Genomic DNA, 13,375 nt, shown 5'->3' on the forward strand with positions numbered 1-13,375 from the left:
TAATAATGTTGGTGTTTTGTTCTCACAATAATGTGAGTCCTTTTTTAGAAAGCCTATATTGGACTTTTAGCGTAACGGCCTGAACATGGTTGTTGACTTGTCCTTGCCATTACGGACCACCAAAAGCAACCGTCTGGTAACTGGGCCCCACCAAAACCATTAGTCAACCTCCGTCGGTTTGTTATCGCTCCTGTTTCTTTCTCTTCTCCGTGACCAAAACCGCAAAAAGAAAAAAAAAAAAAATTTAAAAATTGAGAAAAATCCCAAAAGTCAAGAGAAAAAAAGGAATACGAAGATAATTAATTCTCTGATGATACCTTGCTTCGATCCCACGCAGAATAACCCTTATCTTCAAACTCTCTGGAAACAAAGGTACAGGATTCTCTCATTTCCTCTCTCTTTCCTTTTGCCTTTCTCACTGGCTTCTCTATATGTTTGAGTTTGGACCTCACTCTGTTCTCCGAATCTTTTGATCATTTTTAGGTATTATGGGAAAATCCCATGTGGGTTTCTCTCAAATTTCTCTCTTGTTTCTTCTAGGTACTATAAACCCCTTTTTGTCTCATTCTTTTGATTAATATATATTTCTAATAAGATAGGAGTTGTTGGGTTTAGAGAATTTGATGACCTGAAGAAGAAAAATGATTTCTTTCTATTTATGTTTTTAAATTTTGTAATGGGTAAGTGATCATGCTATTTCTTTTTCTTTATGGTTTTGTTTTAGAAAGAAAAGGAACTTTTTTTTAAGTTTAGTGTAATTTTTGATACATCGTTTATAAAAAGATCATTTCTTAAGTTGTGCCTTTTATCAGATTCGGTGAATTTTGAAAAATATATATACAGGGCGAATTTAGAAGTTCTAACATCAAATTTGCTTTTTTTTGGGTTTTTGCAGATGAAAGATGAATTGGGCTGTTTATAAAATCCCTGTAAAGCCCTCTTCTTGTTTGGTATTTTGCTTGTTTGTGGTTTAAACCTAGAAGCGAAATTTTATGGTCTCATTGGGGGTCATGGAAGAAAAACCATTTCCTGCATGGTCTTGGTCAGTTGAGCAATGCTTGAAGGAATACAATGTCAAGCTGGAGAAAGGTTTGAGCTCTTTTGATGTTGAGAAGCGAAGGGAGAGATACGGGTGGAACGAATTGAGAAAGGAGAAGGGGAAACCACTATGGTGTCTCATATTGGAGCAATTCGATGATGTACTCGTTAAAATTCTCCTCGTCGCTGCATTTATCTCATTCGTTCTTGCTTACCTTCAAGGAAATGAATCGGGTCATAACGGAGGTTTTGAGATTTATATAGAACCCTTTGTGATTGTGTCGATTCTTGTCCTTAACGCGATTGTGGGAGTTTGGCAGGAGACCAATGCTGAAAAGGCTCTAGAAGCCTTGAAGGAGATGCAGTGTGAATATGCTAAGGTTTGGAGGGATGGGTGTTATGTACCTGATCTTCCCGCTAGAGAGCTAGTACCTGGAGATATCGTTGAATTGATAAAAACTTCGACATTGAGAGTAGAACAGAGCTCGTTAACAGGCGAGAGCATGCCCGTTATCAAAGTTACCAGTCCAGTGTTTATGGACGATTGCGAGTTGCAAGCCAAAGAATGTATGCTCTTCTCAGGGACTACCATTGTCAATGGTATTTGTGTCGGTATAGTGAGCAATATTGGTATGGACACAGAGATAGGAAAAATCCAGACTCAAATACACGAAGCTTCATTAGAAGAACATGAAACTCCCTTGAAGAAGAAGCTGGATGAATTCGGTGAGAGGCTTACCACCGCAATTGGCATTGTTTGTCTTGTTGTTTGGGCTATCAACTACAGGAATTTCATTACATGGGAGTCAGCAAATGCATCTTTGTGGAATTTTCGGTTCTCTTTCGAAAAGTGCACGTATTATTTCAAGATAGCAGTTGCACTCGCAGTGGCAGCGATTCCCGAAGGTCTTCCTGCTGTTATTACAACTTGTTTAGCTTTGGGCACTAGGAAGATGGCACATAAAAATGCAATTGTGAGGAAGCTCCCTAGTGTGGAGACTTTAGGGTGTACAACCGTAATTTGCTCAGATAAGACGGGCACTTTAACAACTAATCAGATGTCGGTTAACGAATTCTTTACGCTTGGAGGCAAGACGACTGCATCAAGAGTGTTTCATGTAGAAGGGACGACATATAACCCTAGGGATGGAGGGATCACTGATTGGAGCTATTACAACATGGATGCAAACTTGCAAGCTTTGGCAGAGATATGTGCAATATGCAATGATGCAGGGGTTTATTGCAATGAGCACCTCTTTCGGGCCACTGGGTTGCCTACAGAAGCAGCTCTAAAGGTTTGTTCCGCAAAATAGCTGCAAACTTCTTATATACATGATAGGCAATCACAGATTCAAAGAGATATTCAGATGGTTTTGTGTAAGTGAAAAGTGTTTAGGACCATAAAGTTAATAGGTATGAATTAATAGGTATGAATAATATTCTTCAGTCAAAAATTCAAATGATAAATTTGATTTTTTTTTTTATTTTTTTTGTTGCTTTATTCATTGCTTAGAGAAAAATATGTGTGTACTAAAATGTAAATAAGAATCATGAATTATGATCCGTCTACACCTACATTTGTTAGAAGACTGTTTGTAGATGTACTGTGATTATGGCTTGAATTCAGATTGTCTTTGAGTATTGACATCATAGAGCTTGAGTTTATAGGTCAAGGACATATTTCCTAGACAATTGGCTAATCTATGCATACTTATTGGGGGAAATGTAGTAGAGAATCGTGAAACTAATTTTACATGATGGACAAAAGCAGAAGAGAGAAATCGTATGATATGATTGGTGCATAAGCAAGATTTAACTGATTAAGGAGTTACTGAATAGATAGCGTGTAATATGTAGGTAGATGCACGTAAGCACTAACATTGGTTTTTATTATTTTTGTTATTAGTTCATCCCTAAACCCATAAATCCCAAGTTTTTCATGTTTGTTTTCTCGTCCAACAACTCTTTCTCCTCCTTGGAACTAGAAAATCCATATGGGCAATAATCTAGTCTTTAGAAGATAGGAGAAGTGTATGCAAAGTGGTTCTTTCTACAATATAATATATTTAAGGAGGAACCATCGATATTTTGAATTATTTTTACCTAACTTGGGAATCATATTTCCTGATGTATTTAAGTGTACTTCCTCATTTTACAGGTTTTGGTTGAGAAGATGGGAGTTCCTGACACTAAGATAAGGAACAAAATTGGCTATTTGATCGATCAGACCTCAGTGAAGTTAGGTGAGTAAATGAGCACTTCGTATACTTTATATATTGAACCCTGTTACTACCATCATTTAGGCATTAAGCTCTTTTTTTAATTCATAGGCTGTTGTGGATGGTGGATGAAGAGATCAAGAAGGATAGCCACCTTGGAATTTGATCGAGTTCGTAAATCAATGAGTGTAATTGTACGTGAACCAACTGGAAGCAATCGACTCCTTGTCAAGGTAAATCAATTTTTCTTTTTAGTTACTAGTATTTGTTGGAGAGAAATCAGGCCCAACCTAGAGTTAACAAAGAAGGAACCAATTTTAGTGTAGCTAGGAACCAATTTTAGTCCAACTAGGAACCAATTTTAACCCAAAAGCCATACCTGCTAGGTATGGTCTCAACTCCTATGTTAAACCTATGACTCTTTATTATCCTATCCGATGTGGGACTATACTCACACATGGATATCGCATTCGTTACATGGCTATTAAGCATCAGTAGGATCTCCCCCCACTTCCTTTGTGGGCTTTAACCTGACCATATCACTCTTATAGGCATCTGTGGGTTGACTTGGTCTAACTCGACCTAGTCATTCTCCCAATGGCTTCAGGCTTCACATTGAACGTCACTTCTTTTTTATACTTGGACTACAACCTTAGCCGTGAGGCCATTTGTTGGGGAGCAATCATGCCCAACTTAGAGCTAATGGGATAGGAAATATGACTCTTTCTTATCCTATCTGATGATCATACTCACACATGAATATCCAACAATATTCTAGTGCACGTGATGCGTGTATGTCACGAGACCTGCGAGAGCGTTGTAGTTGAATTGTTAAGGGAAGGGTGTTTTTCTGTATGTTTCCGAATTTTAGGACATTCCTGTTGATTTTTCCAGGCGTGAGGGCATTTCTGCTGATTTTCTTTAGTGTGAGGTCATTTTGTTTTTTTACCTCAAATACTGAGGGTTTTTCTGGATTTCTTAAGGTGAAACTCAGGGGTGCGATTTTCAAGTAATAGAATAAATAAGGTTTAGCATCTTTACACTTGTTTCCTTCATTTGTATGTTGAATCTAATCTATTCATTTCCAGGGCGCTGTTGAAAGCATTTTGGAAAGAAGTTCACGTGTCCAACTAGCAGATGGATCAATTTCACCTATTGATGAGCCATGCAGGCAGCTAATACTATTGAGATTACACGAGATGAGCTCAAAGGGCTTGCGATGCTTAGGGTTTGCATACAAAGATGACTTGGGGGAGTTCTCAGATTACTATGCTGAGTCTCATCCTGCTCACAAGAAGTTACTTGATCCAGCTAACTACTACGAGATAGAAAGCAATCTTGTTTTTGTCGGTGTTGTTGGTCTAAGAGTGAGTCTCCTGTTTTATTATATGGTTAATTGCATTGCACAGAGAACCCCCCGCCCCCTGGGTGCACGCTTACATGTAGTATCGGTAATTTGAGCTTACTAGCCCTGCAATTTCATTGTTGCAGATAGACGCCTTGTGTTAATTTTTTTTACTCTTTTACCCTCAGATAGACACTAATTTTACTCATGGGCAATATCTTCCAAAATTTCACCTAGGGTAAAAGAGTTGAAAAATTAAACACAGGGGCTCTATCCGCAACAATAAAACTATAGGCGTGGAATGTTCAAACCAATGATACTATGTACAAGTATCCCTTTATTATACTTTATTCCTATATCATCACTTCAAATTTCTAATTTTCTTTTTGTCATGTTTTTTAACTACTAGGACCCTCCTCGTGGTGAAGTCTATAAAGCAATTGACGATTGTAGGGAAGCAGGTATTAAAGTTATGGTGATAACTGGTGATAATAAGTCAACAGCAGAAGCAATTTGCCAGGAGATTGGCTTGTTATCTAGCTCAACAAATATAAATGATCATAGTTTTACTGGAAAAGAATTTATGGCTCTTCCCGTTAGTCGGAGGATTGAGATTTTGTCAAAGCCTGGAGGTATTGTATTTTCTCGTGCTGAGCCGAGGCATAAGCAGGAAATTGTGCGACTTCTTAAGGAAATGGGTGAAATTGTTGCAATGACTGGAGATGGTGTCAATGATGCGCCTGCATTAAAACTAGCTGACATTGGAATTGCTATGGGTATCACTGGAACTGAGGTAAAATCTAGATCCTTTCTCCATTTCATGCTATGAAGTTACAGGGTTTATTGCAGATAGACACACCTTAGCATCGTTGTATTGCACTTACTACCATCTAGTTTTATTTTCGCAGATACTCTTGTTACGCCTCTTGGCGCAGTGTAAACTCTAAGTCCCACTAAGTGCAACACTATAACTTCCCAGAAGGTCACTCATCCTAGTATTAGTCTCGCCTAAGCATATGCTTAACCAGAGTTGTTTGGCTAATCAACCGCCAAAAATGGCTAACCATGATTACATTGGCTCCCTAGCTTTACTATTTTAACCCATCAATGTGTCCTCACACAACCAATTTGGGACTACTTGGTTCCCTAGGTTTACTATTTTAACCCATCAATGTGTCCTCACACAACCGATCAAGGACTACTTCTCAAACTCCCGAAGTGAAATTTTTGACTCTTACACAGAGGGGCCTATTTGTCAAAAGCAATTTTCTCTTTCTCTGAGGGTAAAATAGTTAAAAAATTTCAATTGGGGCGTATATCTGTAAAATAAAACTAAAGGGGTGGTAAGTTCAAAACAGAGATACTCAAGGGGTCTATATGCAGCTAACACACAGTTAGATACCAAATGGTACTGTCCTGAAGTTTTCAGTCTGCTAGATATTCTTCCATTGAATTATGCAGGCTATCTCCTCCATTAAGTTAACCACTATCATATCCCTTCTTCATTGCTTCAAACCGAATTCTCTTAGGCCTGCCTTTATTCCTCCTTGCTCCATTAATTATATGTTATCACTTCTATCAATTGGTCCACTCGCTGAACTCCATTCTATATGTCCAAATCATCTCAATCTATAATTTGAACTCTTTGTTGTTCAATTTCTTATAATTTTATCTTTTTATTCTTCATCACTGTGCAATTTTGAAAATGGATTTAATTTCCTTTTTAAGGTTGCGAAGGAAGCTTCGGATATGATTCTAGCTGATGATAATTTCAGCACGATTGTTGCAGCCGTTGCAGAAGGACGTTCAATTTACGACAACATGAAATCTTTTATTAGGTATATTATCAATCAATTTGTGATTGTTTTAATTAACTTTTAAGGATTTTTGATGCCATTTTCTTCCTCTTGTTATAGGTACATGATATCATCTAATGTAGGAGAAGTGATCTCCATCTTTTTGACTGCTGCACTTGGTATACCTGAATGCTTAATACCGGTTCAGCTTCTTTGGGTCAATTTGGTTACTGATGGGCCTCCTGCAACTGCCCTTGGTTTCAATCCTGCTGATGTTGATATCATGCATAAGCCACCGAGGAAAAGCAACGATCCCCTGATCAATTCCTGGGTTCTGTTTAGATACATGGTATGAACACTCAGCTCCTCAATTTGATCCCTAGATTTGTTTACTGATGAAATTTGAAAATTTGAAAATTTATTTCCAGCAGTATTTTCTGCATGCTTCAAGAGGTATATGTGGCCTGTGTCCATATTAGCACTTAACACCCCATGATTGTCATTTTTAAAAAGATAATTTACAGATAACATTCCTCTCTCTCATGAATAGCAGGGCTTTTAATGCTTGAGGGGGCTGATTTGCTGCTGAAAGTATAGATGAGAGTGGTTATATGCAAGTTACCCTAAATCTTTGAATGTCCACATATTTATTACTAGAACAATTGTGCAATTTTACCTAATCAATAATGTTTTCTACATTTAAACACTGTACTTCTTATAAAACTCCAACATTGAGCAGCCCCTATTACATAATTCCTAAGACATTCTATTATGCTCATTAACATCTTCAAGCCTATAAGAAGACTTAGTGAAATATTGTTGCTATAAATCTGCATAAATAAAGTTAATGCGCCCATATGTGTAACTATCCCAGCATATACACTTCCATTGCAAATCCTAATGTATAGTTTTGTGTGTTTTAAATATCACATATACGATATCCTAAATGGTCTTTTAGATATTAGTCCTTCAGATCTTCAATAATTCCATATTAATCTCTCAAAGCCTTAAATTGCTCATAAGTCCCTCAAATCCTAAGGGGTCTCACAAATTGGTCTCTCAATGACTAAAATACCTCAAAACACGCGCCGAAAGGCATTTTGGTCATTGAAGGATCAATTTGCAAGGCCCCTTAGAATTTGAGGGACTTACGAGCAATTTTGAGGATTTGAAAGACTAATATGGAGTTATTGAAAATTTGAGGGACTAACATCTAAAAGACCCTATTCTGAAACAACATAAATATCAAATTCTAGGGTTCTAAATCAGTCACATGTGCTAATTTCTTCATTCATGTCTACAGGTAATTGGTTCCTATGTCGGTTTAGCCACTGTTGGAATCTTCATAATATGGTACACTCAGCCCTCATTCATGGGCATCAATCTCACTAGTGATGGTCATAGTTTAGTCTCCCTCTCCGAGCTCCGATCATGGGGAGATTGCCATAAATGGGTAGATTTCTCGCCGGATCCATTCATGGCTGGTAACCGCATAATTTCCTTTTCCGACCCTTGCGATTATTTCACTGTCGGAAAAGTAAAGGCGATGACCTTATCTTTATCGGTTCTGGTAGCAATTGAGATGTTTAATTCATTGAATGCTCTATCGGAGGATAATAGTTTGGTTCGAATGCCTCCTTGGAGGAATCCTTGGCTTTTAGTTGCGATGATGATTTCTTTTGGTCTGCATATTCTCATCCTTTATGTTCCGTTTCTTGCAACGGTGTTTGGGATTGTTCCGTTGAGTTTGAATGAGTGGTTTCTGGTTATTTTGGTTTCGTTCCCGGTGATTCTCATTGATGAGGTGCTGAAATATGTTGGTAGGAGGCATCATTGGAGGAATCATAAGCATAAGATTGCCTAGTGTGGAAGTGAACTATATTGATTGTTATGTATACTGAGGAGGGTGAGTTGTATATGTCTTCCATTTTTCTATGTTACTTTCTTTAATGTAGAATCAATGGGAAATGTTTAAAAGAATGTAGTGAAGCTGTTGTTTAATAGTACACTAAGATGGAAACAATGGAAATTTGCACATCATTCTGTTTGTTTTTCTACGTTATGGGGTCCAGCGTGTGGTGTGGTATAAATGGACTAGGCTTTTGTTGAATCGCTCTTGAGGAATAAGAATGTTGGTTTCAGGTTTTAGTGGCTGATATACGTGTTTTGGCTGTGCATCTGAAAGAAACTTTATCATGCTTGGGGTGGGGTGGGCGGAGGGGAGCTCGGTGTGGTATAAATGGACTAGGCTTTTGTTGAATCGCTCTTGAGGAATAAGAATGTTGGTTTCAGGTTTTAGTGGCTGATATACGTGTTTTGGCTGTGCATCTGAAAGAAACTTTATCATGCTTGGGGTGGGGTGGGCGGAGGGGAGCTCAATAAGGGGAAAGCTGCACAAGCTTCAGAAGTGAATGTTGCAAAAGCTATTGGTGAGCATTCAGATTCAGATTCTTCAGGCTATTCATGCCCTGCTTTACCGTCGGTTTGCTATGCGGATTCCACGGAGTGGATGATGGATTCGGGAGCTACATATCACATCTGCCCTAAGAGGGAGTGGTTTTCTAGCTTTGAGGAGCTGGAAAGAGGGGATGTCGTGCTTATGGGTAATGATCACGTATGCCCTATTGGTGGTATTGGTTCAGTCCGGATCAGGATGCATGATGGTGTAGTGAGGGAATTGAAGGAAGTGAGGTTCGTGCCGCAGTTGACGAAGAACATCATTTCTCTTGGGACTTTGGAGGCAGCAGGATATCGAGTGATCTTAGAGGATGCTACAGTGAAGGTCACGAAGGGTTCTATGGTGGTGATGCGAGGTGTCAGGGAAAACTACCTATACTACTTGAAGGGCAAGACAGTTACAGGGGGTCTGGCAGCTTCTATCACTACAGAGGAGGACACTACCACCTTATGGCACATGAGACTTGGACACACAGGAGATAAGTCCCTACAGTCATTGGCTAAACAGGGGCTATTGAAAGGTGCTAAGACCTGCAAGATGGAATTGTGTGAGCATTGTGTACTTGGGAAGAAGACTAGAGTGAAGTTCGGCACCGCTGTTCATAACACCCAAGGTACATTGGATTATATTCACACGGACGTTTGGGGTCCTTCCAAGAACACATCTCTTGGTGGGGCCAACTATTTTGTCACTTTCATTGATGATTATTCCAGGAGGAATTGGGTATACCCGATGAAGCATAAACATCAGGTCCTGGATATTTTTGTGGAGTGGAAAAAGAAAGTGGAGCTGCAGACAGGTAGAAAGGTGAAGACTCTACGTTCAGATAACGGTGGAGAGTACAAGAGTGATCCGTTTCTGCAGTTTTGCCGGGATCACGGCATTAGAAGACACTTCACAGTTCGAGAGACACCGCAACAGAACGGGGTGGCTGAGAGATTGAACCGTACCTTGCTGGAGAAGGTGCGGTGTATGATGACGCAGAGTGGATTGCCTAGATCTTTTTGGGCCGAGGCGTTGGTTTATGCGAGCCATCTTGTGAACAGGTTGCCGTGCACTGCGATAGACGGGAAGACTCCTTTGGAGCGTTGGTTTGGTTCGGTGGCTAGTGACTATGAGTCGCTTCGGATATTCGGGTGTCCAGCTTATTATCATGTCAGTGATGGCAAATTAAATCCGAGAGCGAGGAAAGCAGTCTTTGTGGGATTTAGGGATGGAGTCAAAGGCTTCAAGTTATGGGATCCACAGGACAAGAAGATAGTTATTAGCAGAGATGTCACATTTGACGAGGCGTACATGATGAGGCCTCGAGCCCCTCAGCAGGTGGAGGGAGACCAGACAGGAGAGATATCGCAGCAGGTGGAGGATGATGTGACTCCACCCACTCCAGAGAACACTGTATCCATTGAGGCTCCTACAGAGGTGACACTGGGAGGAGATGAGATGACAGATGGGCAGATACAGGATACAGTAGATCATGGGACTCAGGAACAGGGTCATGTTCAGAGGACCATTGCAGCAGATAGACCGAGGAGAGAGATTCGTCGGCCAGCTAGGTATAATGATGTCATGGTCGCATATGCATTATCAGTGGAGGTCGTTGATGATATGGTTCCAGCCACATTCAGGGAGGCAGAGTCTAGCCCCGATTCGATCAGGTGGAGGGAAGCTATGGAGGAGGAGATGCGGTCTCTTCAGAAGAACGACACTTGGACACTTGCACATCTACCTAAGGGTAAGAAAGCTATTGGTTGCAAGTGGGTATATGCGAAGAAGGAGGGATCTTCTATTGGGGACATTCGGTTCAAAGCCAGATTAGTTGCCAAGGGATATGCACAGCTTGAGGGCATTGATTACAACGAGGTATTTTCACCCGTTGTGAAGCATTCGTCGATTCGGATTTTATTGGCGTTGGTGGCACAGTTGGATTTGGATTTGGTCCAGATGGATGTGAAGACAGCCTTTCTACACGGTGATTTAGATGAGGAGATCTACATGACACAACCACAGGGTTTCAAAGCTGCAGGAAAGGAAAATTTGGTTTGTAACCTGAAGAAGTCTCTTTATGGTTTGAAGCAGTCATCAAGACGGTACACGAGGAGCCCATATGACCCATGTGTTTATATGCACAAGCTACAGGATGGTGAGCTCATATATTTGCTTTTATATGTTGATGATATGCTTATTGCTTCCAGGAATTCTTCGGCTATTCGAAAGCTGAAAGAGGATTTATCATCCGAGTTTGAGATGAAGGATCTTGGAGAGGCAAAGAAGATATTGGGTATGGAGATCGAGAGAGACAGGGTGAGAGGGAGTTTGAAGCTTACACAGAAGAGCTACTTGCAGAAGATGTTGAAGAAATTCAGCTTTGATGGCAATGCAAAAGCAGTTAGCACACCATTGGCTCCCCACTTCAAGCTTTCAGCGTTGATGTCACCTGCTTCAGTTGAGGACAGAGATTATATGTCGAAGGTCCCATATGCCAGTGCAGTAGGTAGCTTGATGTATGCGATGGTGTGTACGAGGCCAGATTTGTCACAGGCCGTGAGCATGGTATCGAGATACATGCATGACCCCGGGAAGGGTCACTGGGAGGCCGTGAAGTGGATTCTACGGTATGTTCAAGGAACCGTGGATGTTGGTTTAGTATTTCAGAAGGATGAGAAGGATGGGCAGGCTTGTATTGGGTATGTGGATTCAGACTATGCTGGAGATCTTGACAAACGCCGGTCTACGTCAGGTTATGCTTTTACATTGGCAGGTGCACCTGTATGTTGGCGTTGCACGCTTCAGTCCACAGTGGCTCTCTCTACTACAGAGGCAGAGTATATGGCAGTTACTGAAGCTATTAAGGAGGCTTTATGGTTGCGTGGATTATTGGAGGACTTGGGGATTGCTCAGGAGACTATTCGGATATATTGTGATAGTATGTCGGCTATCTATTTGGCGAAGAACCAGTTTTATCATGCGCGCACGAAGCACATCGACGTCAGATTTCACTTTGTTCGGGACGTCTTGGATGATGGAGATGTCATATTGGAGAAGGTCCACACAAATGGCAACCCTGCAGATATGTTGAACAAAGTTGTTTCAGGTGTGAAATTTGGTCATTGTTTGAAGCTTTTGAACATCCTTCAGTGCTGAGGCCTTTGGAGGCCATTTGGATGAACTACGTTCGGCTTGATTCCTTGGGCAAGAGGATACGTAGGCAGTCTTTAGATGCAGCCGGTTTGATCAGTTGATCAAGATGGGGGGAGATCGTGTTTCAGCTCGAGTATTGTTCCTGGACTTGTTGAGGAACTATTGGATGATTTGGTGTCGGCTCAGTTTTTGGTGGAAACATTCGCCGAGGTGGAGAATTGAAGAAATTACAGAAACTCAGAAGAATCAGGCAAACCAGGCGGCGGTCGACCGGTCCGGTCGACCGCATTCGTGCACAAAGCTTACTGTGCGTCAGGAAGGTGGTCGGTCGACCGGTTCTCGGGTTTGATGATTCGGTCGACCGGTGCGGTCGACCGCAAGACCTGCGCGGTCGACCGCCGCGGTCGACCGACGATGATCTGGGCTGGGCTTTCAGGTTTTTGACCCATTTCGTTTTGTAAGTTATATATATCCTAAACCTAATTTGTTAGGGTATCTGAAGGACGATTTTGAGCAGCCTCTAAGAGAGATTTGTTGCATCCAATTGTGGGAGAGCTTTGAGAGATCAAGTGCTTTGTTTTAGGGTTTGGTCTGAGAGATTTGTAACCCTATTTGTATTCCCTTGATTTCTAGTAGTAAAATCTCCCCCCTCCTTGCCCCGTGGACGTAGGCAACTTGCCGAACCACGTAAATTCTTTGTTCTTGCTGTGATTGTGGTTTGCATATTGTTTGTGGTTTAGTTCGAGTTATTGTTCGTGTTGCCCTAGAAAGCTTCCGCCGCGCACAACAAGGATAACTTGTTAATTAGTTTTTATTGGCATATAATCGGATTAGATTAGCATAAGACCCTAATCACCCCCCCCCCCTCTAGGGTCTAACACAACAATTCCCTCAATCCAAATGCCAAACTCATTGCTAGAATTATTGCTCATAATTTGATTCCTAAAACCGGTAGTTTCGATCATTTTGCTTCTGACAAGATCAATGCGGTATATGCCTTATTTTCCAAAATAAAAGTAGATTGGGCAAATGTTTTTATCAAAAACATGGCATCGAAGCATTTCAAATTTCTACCTTTTGGCTCTTTTATCACCCTCTTCCTTCAATATTTCGGTATTGATCTCACCAATGAACCCAAAATTGAATCTAAGAAGGATTTCTTTGATAAGGTCTCTCTTTCAAGAATGCAGATTTCCTATTCTGATCCCTCTCAGTCATCATCCTCTCGTTCCCGGTCTAGAGCTTCTTCCGCATCCTCTTCTGATATTTGTGACCGTCTGGATCGTCTTGAGACTCAGTTCTCAAACGTTTAGAAGCAAGTCTCAACTATCCAAAGGGATGTTAGGACCATTCTTTCATATCAGCGTCAGTCTCTCAG

General features: G+C 40.9%; 1 protein-coding gene across 4 annotated transcripts; it reads left to right on the forward strand.

Annotated features, from left to right (window-relative positions):
* LOC109839570 (calcium-transporting ATPase, endoplasmic reticulum-type) lies at positions 209 to 8,455 on the forward strand. 4 transcript variants are annotated; one of them, XM_020408051.1, is made up of 10 exons: positions 209 to 372; positions 484 to 540; positions 896 to 2,333; positions 3,197 to 3,281; positions 3,369 to 3,490; positions 4,346 to 4,624; positions 5,012 to 5,395; positions 6,331 to 6,440; positions 6,519 to 6,747; positions 7,702 to 8,455. In XM_020408051.1, the coding sequence occupies exons 3-10, from the start codon at positions 993 to 995 to the stop codon at positions 8,260 to 8,262; spliced, it is 3,111 nt and encodes a 1,036-aa protein (XP_020263640.1). In that variant the 5' UTR covers positions 209 to 372; positions 484 to 540; positions 896 to 992; the 3' UTR covers positions 8,263 to 8,455. The 4 variants fall into 4 exon arrangements, with proteins under 4 accessions (XP_020263640.1, XP_020263642.1, XP_020263641.1 ...); XM_020408053.1 differs by lacking the exon at positions 484 to 540 and having other exon boundaries at positions 209 to 483; XM_020408052.1 differs by lacking the exon at positions 484 to 540.

Source organism: Asparagus officinalis, chromosome 4 (genome assembly GCF_001876935.1).
Source record: "Asparagus officinalis chromosome 4, Aspof.V1, whole genome shotgun sequence".
NCBI lineage: Eukaryota > Viridiplantae > Streptophyta > Magnoliopsida > Asparagales > Asparagaceae > Asparagus > Asparagus officinalis.